Source organism: Tyto alba, unplaced genomic scaffold (genome assembly GCF_018691265.1).
Source record: "Tyto alba isolate M040663 unplaced genomic scaffold, T.alba_DEE_v4.0 Super-Scaffold_1000006, whole genome shotgun sequence".
Classification (NCBI taxonomy): domain Eukaryota; kingdom Metazoa; phylum Chordata; class Aves; order Strigiformes; family Tytonidae; genus Tyto; species Tyto alba.
In genome coordinates this window covers 16,827,521-16,840,970 of record NW_024881272.1, presented here as the reverse complement: position 1 = coordinate 16,840,970, position 13,450 = coordinate 16,827,521, and the positions used below count along the sequence as shown (strand labels likewise).

Below are 13,450 nucleotides of genomic sequence, written 5' to 3'. Positions count from 1 at the left end.
AAAATAGCATTGAAGATTTGAAGTCAAGACAAGTCAAGATTCCCACGAAGAAGCGAAGCTTTTGAATTTATACTCACAGGACAGAGCTCTGGTTTGAGAATTTTGCAGACTTGGACAAACATCGCCTTCAATTTTGCATAGTTCCTTTTCTCAAGGGAGGAGCTGAAAAAGGAAAAGAAAAAAAGTTTAAACTATGAGGCTCATTTTGAGGATTCAGGTAGTTGAATCCTCAGAACAAATGTGACAATGTGGCTGTGTCATGCTTTGGAAAAAAACCAAGGAAGCTAACCTGGTATGTGAGAAGGAGCTTATGTGGAGTTACTGAGTTCTTATTATTGAGAATTAAAAGATGGTTGTCAGAGGAAACTAAATTTTTATTTTTTTCATTTAATAAGTTAACTCATTATTTTACTAGACTATCTTTTATTATTCTTAGTCACTCTTTTCTAGTAATGATTTATTATGGCACTACATGTTAGTGAAATACCTCTACAGCTGACTTTGTTTTATAAACTGAAAATCAGCTTGGTCAGAAGATGCTTGCTATTTAATTTAAATGTAATGAAGAACAACTTTCTGTAACTTTAACACATCTTGTTTTTCTTTCTGTTGGTGAAGCTGGTATCTAAAGATGTTGCAGTGCTGCAAATGTAAGCAGTGGTTTCATGAGGCTTGCGTGCAGTGCCTCCAAAAGCCAATGCTTTTTGGTGATAGGTAAGAAACTTAAGCTGTACTTTATGGTTGTCTTTATTTAAGATGGGGAGGGAATCTCATATGTGACTGAAAGCATCTGTAATACAAAAGTATTTTCCAAAACCAGGGTGAGTTTTATGTAGAAGATTATACAGAATAAAGCATCTGTTCAGGTGCCAGGAAAATACAGTTCTTGATCTCAGTTAATGAAGAGGAGAGCAGGGGTGGGAGGTGGTGGAGAGGTAACCAATGGATAGTTGAATTAAAACTGTTACTGGCTTCACTTTGTGTACCTATAGTGTACTCTAGTATACTATAAGGGCTGGCTGCTGGGAGTCTGAGAGCTTTAAAGCAGACCACTTCAGTGGGCCTGTGAGTTAGGAAGGGGCTCTCAAGTTCACGTTGTATATGTGACTAATTTATTGTATGCAACAGGCACCATGCTTCAAGGTAGGCTGTCAGTGTGTGTGCAGTAGTAGTTCCCTGTACTAACAAGTATAGGGAACTGGAGGAAGCTGGAAGAATACTGAGACTGAGGGGAACTCTGTACATCCTCTGTTCATGTGTGATGGGTCAGGACAAAAGGAAATGAAAAAGAGTACTTGTCTGTGCTTTCATTTTAAGAGGAATATGGAGCAGCTGGTGCAGATGAGAGAAAAAACTGGAGAGGGGGAATCAGAGTGTCTTATCTTACTGTAGTTTCTTTTGGCTGTTGGTTGTGCTGGAATGTTTATATGAAGGAATTGCGTTAGGACCCAGAAATGCATGGGTCCTTTAAATTCATGCTTACACTAGTTGTACAGGTTTCTGCGTTTGGGAGGACAGAGTGGGGACATTACAGAGCACCCTCACTGATGCAGTCACAGGTTAAGGGACTTGCTCAGGGAGTATGAAACAGTGGTACCAGGATAAAATTGAGGAGGTACCTTGTATCTGGCCTGGTAGGTAACAGCACAAATTGTGGAAGTTGATAAAAGGAGATGGAGGATGAAGGGACTCTGAAATATCGTATGGCTGGGTTACTAGACTGCTTAACTTCAATTTTTTCATAACTAGGGTGTTAAAACATTAAGAGAGTATGTGTACAGACACCCACCACCCAGACACATGTACATATACATATGTGTATATTTTTAGGTTTTATACGTTCATTTGCTCAGTTTGCAGTTCTGGACCGGAATACCTCAAACGTTTACCCTTGAGATGGTAAGTATGATTTTTTTTTTTTTTCTTTTTTTTTTTAAAAGGTGAGTTGAATACATGCTTTGCTTCTCTTTCTGGTATTTCGATTCTCCTTGCAAAAAAGGAAATTCACTTGCTGTCTTGTTGTTCCTGAGTTGTTCTTACTGCTTGTATTAATAAGGAGATTTTTTTTCTTCAATGATTATTCTTAAATGTAGAGATATATTGCAGCTGCGTGCTTGTGTGATTTATTCCTGGGATTGTTCAGTAAAGTAGCAAACAGCTACTCTCTGTACATGTGAAGATATCTGAGCAAAGTCTTTTTGGCAGGTTTAGAATCCTGCCATTAGATAAGCCAAATGTACTGAGTACTCGTGCATACCTCTTGACACGTTTTATAGTAGCTTCCTTGGTGAGAGTTAATGGTTAGTTGTAGCTTGAGATCTTTGAACTAATCCATATTAGAAATTATATCCACTTTAGTGGATATGTCTGTTAACAAACATATGGTGGAAATTACCTTGTTAAATGTTAATTTGTTAAAATACTTATATGATTTCAGAATTGAAACATTCAAGTATGAGTTCAGATTTATTTAAATGTTCCAAAGTTTAGACCAGTTTTGGAGTTTAAAAGAGCATCGTGACAATGACATGAGGCAGAGATGAGAGCAAGGTTCAAAGCAAGAGTCACTTGAGAAAGAGAAGTAGAGGGAGACTTCATAATGCTCCTTGGATTGAGTGTTTTAAGTTGTGCTTTGTGTTCCTCTAACTATATCATGCTAATACCTTTTACACTAAATAATTTCAAAGAAGAGCAATTGGATGAAAAATACTTTTTGCCCCCTCTATTTTTATTCATATATTTCTCAATTCTAGGGTAGATATAGCACATCTATGCCTTTACAACCTAAGTGTTATTCATAAGAAGAAATACTTTGATTCAGAGCTTGAACTCATGGCCTACATTAATGAAAACTGGGATAGATTGCATCCTGGTGAGGTAAGTAATTGAAATACTCTTTCCTGGTTTTCCTCACATTGCATACATATGTCCTGGAAGTTAGCAACCTATAAATGGGTTTATTCTGGATTTTAAATCCTTTATTACCTTAAAACCTGGTAATCCCAAATAATGTGGGATAATCTTTAATTTCATTGCAGAAATAGAATGCTTTTTAAATGATGTGTTTTTCTGAGCTGTAAAATTTCTCAAGTGATCCATGTAACTATTAGTTTATTTTTTGCATGGTAACTTTAATTATTTATTCTCTTGATTATGTTGCATATATGTATTCTATTTGTTTCATTTTGTAATTCTCATAGTTTGATGTTTTTACATGCACAGACCATAAAAACTAAATGTAGAATGGAATTTAGTGTGTATGGCATGTGAAGACATCTTCAAAGTCTCTAAGGTGTAACATGTAGCAAATAATGGTACACAAACATTTTCTCATTCTTCTTTCTTTCAAGCATGAGGGTGGTCAGTTCATGTCCAGATCTAAAGATTGTGTTGATACTTCTCCAGTCTGATTCTGCTACTTGTCAAGGCGTCTTGTTTTTAGTTCACTACTATATACTATATAGAGTATACTATAGCTGTTTGATTTACTAGGTGGTTATCTTAGCATTAAAGGAAATTGATTTCCCCAAGCAGACTGACCTCATGTTTAACTAGGAGGAGCAGTATAGATTTTTTGCATCCAACCTTACATGCAGAAACAAATTTTATGTGTAAATTCAAATTGGCATACTGCTAGTATTGAATGCACTTCTCTTTGTGCATGAAAATTGTTTAGGGTTTTGAAATTTTTTTTAATACAGGTGATATGTAACTGTTTTGAAATTTCCTTACCAAGAATACATCTTCTTTTATAGTTCTTTTCAGTAAATTCATACGTCTGTAATCCCATTTTTACTAGCGGACAAAATTTGAGCATCAAATTGGTATTCTTTGTTTAAATGAGTCACTTTTCATAAATAATGGAGAATAGTTTAACATTCATATGTTTAGACTATGAGTGTGAATAGTTCATTAGAAAGACAGGCAAACATTCAAACATTACTAAAAAATTAGTGTCATTATGAATAGACATCTTATTTACTTTGGGATGTATGGCATCTCTTTCTAAATCATATCAAGTCAGTAATTGTCATACTAGGTCTCAAGCTTTAATAAAAAAAGGCTGCACAAAACAATTCTCACACGATGTTTTCAATAGAATGAAATGTTATGTCTGTCTTACTGTGCAGTTAACAAATATGTAAGTGGTGTTTAATTTTGACTTTTGTTTCTCAGTATTGAGGGAAATGTAGAAGTTGATATTTGTTTATTTCACATAATACAATTTTCTTTAGATTTAACAATTTCATGTCAGAATGGCTGGTCAGAGCAGCTGTGGTGTGGATGAGGAGAGTGGAGCTATCTAGCTGCCATTGACTTGGAGCACATATGCTGTTTTGAAGAAGTTGAAAGGCTACAGTCTTCATTGTACTCTTCTTCCCCCCTTTCTGCTTTCAATCTACCTATGCTCAATCTATGTGAAAAACACAAAACTAAGGGGGAAGAAGGAGAGAGGAGATCCAAAATAAGGAAAGCCACCTCTTCAAGTAGTACTTTCAAGTACTTAATCAATATTTTTATACCTTTAAGGAAACTATTTTTCTTAATTTTGAAGACTACATCTTTGAAAGGGTAGACTTCGAATAAATGCATAAAAACTGTGTTGAGGAAATCTTCAACACTTTATTCTGAAAGGATTCTGAATGTCTCTCACTAAGTTGGGAGAAACCGTGTTTTGAAAAATTAGAGGCAAATGTATTTTACTGCTTTGATTAATCTGTTTTCCTTCTTAAACAGAATTTAGTCACAGAAAGAATAACATCTACAGTATAATGGGGTTAGGGTTTTTGTAATATTCTTAGCTTGCCACTGTTACAAATGACGCTTTGGTTTCTTTCTTTCGCTGCTTATAATTGAATAAGAGGAAGGTTTTTTAGCCAAAGGTAAGATAGTAAATGGTGGAAAAATCAGAACTCCTAGGCCAGTAATTTTTAGAATGTTATTTAGGATGTAATAAATATATGGCAGTTTTATATAGTGAAGTGCTGCAGAGTTGCAAGACGGCTGGATAGCAATGGATTGTACTGAATGCGTATGTTACAGATGTGTAAAAATAGTTGTTACTTTATTTGACTAAAATCGGTTCAATACCTCCCTTCACTTTAGTAGTCAGATAGACTTACTGTGTATCTTGCCCAAAATTATGTTAAAATGTTGTTTTTCATGAGTATATTTACTGATTTGTTTAGTTATTAGCTCACTTAAACTTTTCAGCAATTCTATCTGTCCTGTTTGGTCAGAATTGTATTCTTTAGAAAGTCTTTGAAGGTTGGCTGTTTTATTGAGCTGCAAATGTTGTACAGTTTGCTCTGTAGTATTCTTACTAATAGTTAAACTTATAAACTGTTTGTCAACTCTATAATTAAAGATACATTTACTGCAGAGCCAATTGCATATAAGTTCTGGAACATTTTGGCACGGCAACTGGAAATATGGTAGCTTCACTGGAATTTCAAAATAGCTGTCTAAATATAAAAATAAATAATCTTATTTTAAATTCTGTTATGTAAATGTTGTGTCCACTTCTTTATAGTCACCACCATACTTACTCTGCTTTGTCTCTAATTCATAAGTACGTAGTTCTTCAGAGAGAAGATTCCATGTTTTGGTAGCTTGATAGGAAATAGCTACTTCAGGCTTTGGTGCGAGAAGGGAGGTTAGACTGGGTCTTAGAAAAAGGGGCATGAAAATGGATGTACTTTTTTTTTTTTTTTTATTTAAACTCTAACTTCTCTGGGCCTCTTCCATTTTTCATATCATGTTGAGTAATGTTGGCAAAAATGGGAATTGGGTCCTGTGGCAGGATTTTGGTTAAAACGATCACCAATAAAATAACTAAGTTCTTGTATCAATACAGTGACCTTGTGCTTGCAATCTCAGTTAATTTGAGAGTATGTAATGCCACAGAAGAATTCCTGTTAGCAGTTTTGGGAGGGCAAGCTAGTATTATGTTGTTGAAGTGTACTAAATTTCTTTGAGATACTTTTCTTGCCCTTCTTGCAAATGAAACTCAAATATCTTGGCCTGAGCTTGATCTCGGCTTGAATTCTGTGAATGTAAATCACAGAATATATGGTATAATGATTAATATCCTTTGGGATTAGGTAATTTCCACAGCTAATACTTCATGAATGTACTTCACATCCAAATCTGTAGTTAGTGACTCAAAGTAACTGGAATATTTCTATTACTGAAGAATTTGACAGGTTAAATGATTTCTTAATACTTCACAGCTGGCAGATACACCAAAATCTGAAAGATACGAGCATGTACTGGAGGCATTAAATGATTACAAGACCATGTAAGTTATTGGTACTTTTTGTTTTAAATGTTGTTTGCCTATTTAATCTGATGTAGATTACAGCCTTCAGTCTAGTTGCTCAGTCTATCTGATAATCACTTTGGCTGCAGATAACATTTAAATTTTAAATACTATTTCTATTTCAAACTATAACGTTACATAACTATTTGAGTGGAACCTAGATTGTGAGAGAAAATTTATTTTAACTTCAATCCTCTTTCTACTTCACGTTCTGTATTTGAGAGTGAGGATTGTGTTAGGGGAAAGAGGGGAATAAAATAGCACTAGAATGAATATTGTGGTTTGCGTAGTTTTGTTTTGCATGTACAATTTTATTTTAAAAGTTGCTTTCCCTGGAGTCAGAATTTTAACAACTAAATTAAAATCATCTAGGTTTATGTCTGGAAAAGAAATAAAGAAAAAGAAGCATTTGTTTGGCTTGAGAATTCGTGTTCCTCCTGTGCCACCAAATGCTGCTTTAAAGGCTGAGAAAGAACCAGAAGGAACTTCCCATGAGTTTAAAATTAAAGGCAGAAAATCATCTAAACCAATCCCTGATGTGAGGTAAAACCACTGGGTTATTCAAGCAATGTTGTGGTAAATTGGGGCTACTTTGGGTGTGGTTTTGGTGCCTACAGAAAAGGCCTTTTTGTTGTAGAGTGTATTCTGTTAAAAAACTGTAAAGGTGGACTATTTGGGAGAATAAGGTGTTTGGATGAATGTAACTAGCATTCTGTCAGGATCTTTCTTAAAAAAAGGGCAAAACAAAACAAAAAAGCAATGGAAATCCCCCCCAAAAAAACAACAAACAACCCAACATGAAATTTAACAGTAAGAACAATAGAAAATATCCCAACTTTAGTGCCATTTGGGAGCTTTTATGCAATAATCTAACTAGAACGCTAAATAGGAAGTATGATGTGAAGTAAAACTTGTATTACTAAGTGTGCCATCTTTTTTGCCAAGTGGGATCATATAAATAAACATTTAACACTTGTTCATCTTTCTTCAACATTAGGGTATCCGTACTGTCACTAGAAAGACCTTGTATCTGTTTATATTATTCTAGAGGCAACAATATGTAGTTTTGTACATGACATTTTTGATTTACCAGAATGACCTCATTTAGCTCATTGTTTTAGCAATAGATATCTAATTGTGTATCCATTGCCAAAGGAAAAAATGTATTCAATTAAAATTATCTTCAGTAATACAGAACAAAATATAAATTTTCTTCTAGGGAATTAAGTAATGGTATAGAAAGAAAGGGGAAAAAAAAATCGGTAGGTCGTCCACCTGGTCCCTATACAAGAAAAATGATTCACAAAACTCCAGAGTCATCTCCTCTGGTAAGGTTTTGGATATTCTTCCTCCCCATTTTCTCCTCCCTTATTCCCTATAACTGGATTATAATTTTTAAGGAAAAATAACTAGTTAATCTCAATCATGATATTCCCCCACACACCCTCAAACAAAATTAATACAGCAATTAAAACCTAATTTGAAGTTTTTGCTTTTCTTTCTTTCTTTCCCCCGCTCCCTTAGGATAATGAACCAGTTCCAGTGATAGAGAACCCAGCCTTGGAATTACCTTGCACTGTTGGGTAAATGAAAAAAAATAAAGAACTCCACCTCTGTAAAACATTATAATACCATGTCATTTATCTGTTTGCTTCTGAAATGTCAGATCAGTTTATAATATAAGATTATTTTCATTACATGGCAACCCTGTTACCTTGCATATCAGGAAATCTGATGGAACTGCACATTCATCCAATACCTCAGATGTGGAATCCACAGGTGCTGCCAGTATGAAAGAAACTACCTCATCTAGCATTTCCAGACATTATAGGTAATTGCTCACTCATTCTATTTGCTACAAAGATTAAGATTTGCAATATATTTCTTTTAATAAAGTTTTCTGGAGGGGGGGCAGGAAACTATTGGTTCATCAGTACTTCACCTTCAGTAAATAGAAGCTGCAGGGATCCTACAAGAGATATCTTGCCAAAGCATGACATGTAATGTTCTAAATTAGGTTTCTTAAAACCTGAGGTTCTCTTATAGTTCCAGTTACTTCTGCAACTTTTGGCTAACTTGCATGAAATCTGATCCAGGTAGTTCCAAAGAAATTAGTCTAACAAGGTTCATGAAGATAGGTGCTTGGATGAAAGACCCAAACCTGCAACCCACATGTAGATTAAGGCACACGATTTTCTAATCACCTGTGGCCTAGTCATTGCCAGTGCTGTTTTGTTGAGATTTCTTTTTTTTAGATCACACTTTGGCAAAACAAAAGTAAAAGATAAGGTAGAAGGTTGACTTAAGTTATGAGGCAGCTGGAGTAGATGTGAAAGGAACGTAAGGATATTGTGGAACTAGTGAGAGAATAAACAGAGAAGAACTGAGGATGTTGTAATTCACTGGGATTTGGAGTAATGAGCAACTGAGACTCAGAGTAGAACTACAAATTGCATGGGGAAATATAAAGAAATAGGACAAAATAAAACTAGTCTTTATTAGTTCTGCTTACAAGGCACAGGGTGAGAGTTTTTTTGTGCTTGCTAACTACTGTTCTTTGTTGATCTAGAATACTTAGTTAAATTACATTTACTGAAAATAATTAAACTCCATAAACACTACCAGAGTTTAGCTTTCTACTAAAGGCCAGAAAAGAACTGATGTCTACCCTGAATTATTTTAGCAACATTTGTTTTTGTAGGTTTGTATATTCATGTTAAAGAATAGTAAGTATGCTGTGATTTTCTACAGCCAATAGAACATGAAAAATTTTTGTCACAGTGTCTTCATAAATAAATTATTAACTACAATCAACTTTTCTGCAAATAAGTTGTTATTTGAACTTTTCCCTTTCTCAAGTCCAGCAAACAGAAATTAGTTTCTTATTTAGGTACACAAATCCTCAATCTACTTACTTTGTCTCCTATCTTTCTGGTTCAATCTGTCAAGTGCTTTCATGAATCATTTTTGCATGCATTACTGCTACAAATAGCATGTCTTCAAAAACTCATGTTTAACTTCTGAAATTGATATACCTCAGGATTTAAGACACTGTTCTGTATTTCTGCCCTTTATTACGTTCTTTTTTTAATGTTGAAAAGATGCACTTTTTTCCTCAGTATGTTACCTAGAGTCTTAACATCAAAGTTTGCATATCATTTAATTTAGGACGTTATCAAACATGTTTTAGTATGTGCAAATTATAGATGTAGGTATTTACGTAAGGATTTATATCTTGAATGCTTTTAATTTTGGGATGATAGTTTATTCTTGGATAATGTCAGAAGCTTTTTTCATTACCAGACATAAACCTGTGTAAGTTCTGAATATACATATTTTTCTGGACACATATATCCTTTAGAAAATCATGTGTACTATAGACAGTGATGTGGAATAGATTTTGCAATATCTTGTTTCATAAATTAGAGTTTTAATTTATTGAGAAATTCAGTGAGAAAAAAAAAAAAACCTGCATAAATTAGTTTTTAATCTACAATCTTAACTAACATCAAGTCTCAAACTCTTTTATATTATAGCTTTTGTAATTGAGGCCTACCTGTGTGATAAAGCTGTATTTTTAATTTGCAAATTTAAGCACATTTAGTGCAGACTTCTGAAGACAGATTTTTTTTTTTTTTTAAAATGTTGAAGAATGAGATTAACCTGTATCAAAACAGTACTCTTATGCCTAGATTTGTTAATATCATTTATCTAATTTTCTGACATCTTGTTACACTAGTACAATTTTCCTTATGAAAATAGTCTGTGTTTTGCAAGTACCATATTTATAGCCATCTATCTGTAGGCAACAGTTATTTTCATCAGGGAAAAATAAAATAAAAGTTATAATACGAGTTGCATAGAAACAGTTGATGATAAAGCATAAATTTTGAATGAGTTTCTTGGAGTTAATGCTGGTTTTTCTTTTTTAATAGTTTATCTGACTCGAGAAAAAGGACTCGTACAGGAAGAACTTGGCCTGCTGCAATACCACATTTGAGAAGAAGAGGTCGCTTTCCACGAAAAGCACTCCAGACTCAAAATTCAGAAATTGTAAAAGATGATGAGAGCAAGGAAGATTACCAATATGATGAACTCAATACAGAGATACTTAACAACTTAGCAGATCAGGAGTTACAGCTCAATCATCTAAAGAACTCGATAACTAGCTATTTTGGCGCAGCAGGTAGAATAGCTTGTGGGGAGAAATACCGTGTTTTGGCTCGTCGGGTGACACTTGATGGAAAGGTGCAGTATCTTGTGGAGTGGGAAGGAGCAACTGCATCCTGACTGTAGGACTGAACATTATGTTCACTGCACTGTCATCTGTTAAATACAGTTCATAATGCAGAGCCACGAAAGAAACGTCTTTAAATGTGTTTCTAAAAACAAAACAAAACCAGTTTAGCCTTAATGTGTAATTGTTATCATTACAGCTCTTGTGATAAAGACTTATCTTTTTAAAATCTGATCTGAAACTTAAATTTTTTTAATCTGAACATTGTTAGATTGTTTTAGGTTGGGATATTTTGGGTTACAATTGCTTAAAAATGTGCATGGTGTTTAAAAAAAAAGACACTTTCTAGAGAACATTCCATGGATACAGTTATTGTGATTTAGAGAAAATACTATGTAGATAGCACAAATCTTTGAAAAATTTTGGTTTGTTTTCTTACCCAAATGTTTGCAGAAATGTATTTCTATTTCAATACTTTCTAGATTTCATAAGTGCAGTGTATATAATGCCTACTGAAGACTGTAAAATACTGAAGTTTTCTTGCAAAGTGTAAAAAAAAAAAAAAAAAAAAAAAAAAAAAAAGTAAAAAAGAAAAAAAAAAAAAAGAAAAAATATATTGAGCCTGTAAATTGCTCTGTGACCAGACTTCATTGTTGTCTTAATATATTCTTTGTGTGTGTGCGTGTGCGCGTGTGTGTGTATATATACATATGTGTATATTCACACACATACTTGTGCGTGTATATATATGTGTGATTGTGACCTATGCAATACAAATTATGGGATTGGGCAGCTTCTGAGAATACATCCCATAATTCTTTTTTCAGGAATAGTTGCCAGTATTTACACAGCAGCATTTCTTCTCAGGCTTATTGGGTGCTGTTGCTTTCTATGTACTAAGGAAAAGTGTCAAACCAGTGCGGTGTGTTCTGGCAATGGGTGCAGTCATAGACATTCATATGCTCTAGGTAATATATTCCATTATTTTCCATGTGAATTAACTGTTAAAAAGTCATACAGGATCTGAACATTTTGAAATTAACTCTACTAGAAATACCAATTTGAAAGTTATTGTGGCACACTGATTGTAAATTTTGTGTCCCAGTTATAAACTAAGTTGACAGAAGTCACACACAAGTCTCCTACATACCTGTAGAAACAGTCATATTTTGATAAATGTAGTATGAACGAAGTGTATTATTGCACAGGGTCAACAAACAGTTTGTTGCCATTTGAAGTATCATTACTGATTTTTATTACAACATTACCTCTTTTGTTTTTATAAAATGTACCAAGTTTTAAATTGATAAGTTTATTTTACTTGTTTAAAAAAAAAAAAAAAATCTCTTGCCAGTATTAGGTGATTTTTCTTTGTCTGCTACTTTTGAGGGGTTTTTAGCCAAAGAGTAAACAGAAGAACATTTTTTACTTTGGTGGTTATTTACTGTACTGTATAAGTTTAGTTTTCTTATATGCTTACAGTTTACCACCAAAATAAAATTATGTAACACTTAAAAATGACAGAGTGGTTTAAAGTGTACTGCCTGGGTTAATACTTATTTATTCCATTACTTGATTATTTGACTTTTTCTGCCTCATGTTTGAACATCCTGAAAAGGTGAATTCTTTATTTTTTTTTAATTATTATTCTTTTGTCACCTTATAGCCAAAGGAAGCAGAGAAAGCTTTTTATCTTGTGCTTGGTTTATGGCTGGCCGGGTAATACTAGCTTTATAAAAATGCTAATTAAATACTGCCACTTCTGTTTACCTTCACTAAAATGTGTGTGTTTTTCTCACACCCTCAGCTATTAATTTAATGTTGCCTTGCCTATAGCTGCAATATTTTGATAACACAGCAACTTCATGTTAATTTTTGAATGTTTATATCTTGGGATAATGCAAAATGTAAAGCCTTTGTAACCTTACTCACACCATCTGTATCTGTCTTTATTGTTTCAGTTTATTCAAGTCCTTTAATTCTAACTGAACACCAGCAGTATTTTTCATAAAGTTTCATTTAAAGATAAATATTGGAATGTACTTGGGGACTTCAGTAGGGGGAGGGAGAGAAAATATTTGTCAAACTTAAGCTGTCCATAAACTCAACTGTTGTGAATGTCGTCTCATTTTATTATGGTGGTTGACTTGACTCTGATGTTCAGTTTGTATTTTTGGAATTGCTTTTTTCTTAGAATTAAAAGACCAATATTAAATGTGTGTATTTTTTGAGAGAGAAGAATGAGTTTTGATTCTGTATTCTTGTGAAGTATATAGTTGGTGGCATTCTCCCATCCATTGTTTCTCTATAGCTTCCCTGTTACTGTCCTGGAGACACTTGCCCTGCACGTAGACACTAACTAGTGTTCCACCTATGCTTGAGGGATGCTTTGTTACAAGGTGTCATGTACTGGAAAAATGCTGCAATAGTGCTGCTGAAGATACAGCTAAAGTAGTAATTAAAGCACACCTACAAATGCCTTTTTCTCATTTTATGTGAATTTCATTGTATGTAGTGTAATGGAGTGTCTAAAAGAAAAATACAAATGTTGCTTGTACCTAACGATTTAATTTTGGTATGACTTGATTATTGTATGTATGCATGTGTGTAAATATATGTAATTCAACTTTGTTGTGGTCACTGGTTTAGAACAATTTATATGTGTATCAGATCTAATATTTTTCCATTATATATTGTATTACAGTAGTATTTAGGTAGATGAAGTATCTCTTGAGGCCATTCTAAAATTGCAGGCATCACATGAATAAGACAGCAAAGAAATAGCTGGTCAGAATTGTAAAATAATTGTCATAGCAAACTACTTGTCAAATCATTGTTCTCAACAAAAACTTCAAGAGCAATTTTGAATAAAAACAATGCTTTTCTATGCA

At 33.7% G+C, this 13,450-nt stretch overlaps 1 protein-coding gene across 2 annotated transcripts in view; it reads left to right on the top strand.

Annotated features, from left to right (window-relative positions):
- Positions 1 to 13,450, top strand: part of MTF2 (metal response element binding transcription factor 2) — a 28,698-nt gene extending 15,248 nt beyond the window's left edge. For both annotated transcript variants that reach the window (XM_033000643.2, XM_033000644.2), the window contains exons 7-15: positions 619 to 714; positions 1,831 to 1,899; positions 2,754 to 2,877; positions 6,234 to 6,301; positions 6,695 to 6,865; positions 7,542 to 7,650; positions 7,847 to 7,905; positions 8,049 to 8,153; positions 10,258 to 13,450. In XM_033000643.2, the coding sequence (XP_032856534.1) occupies positions 619 to 714; positions 1,831 to 1,899; positions 2,754 to 2,877; positions 6,234 to 6,301; positions 6,695 to 6,865; positions 7,542 to 7,650; positions 7,847 to 7,905; positions 8,049 to 8,153; positions 10,258 to 10,612 (1,156 nt within the window). In that variant the 3' untranslated portion in view covers positions 10,613 to 13,450. The remainder of the gene's footprint in view (positions 1 to 618; positions 715 to 1,830; positions 1,900 to 2,753; positions 2,878 to 6,233; positions 6,302 to 6,694; positions 6,866 to 7,541; positions 7,651 to 7,846; positions 7,906 to 8,048; positions 8,154 to 10,257) is intronic.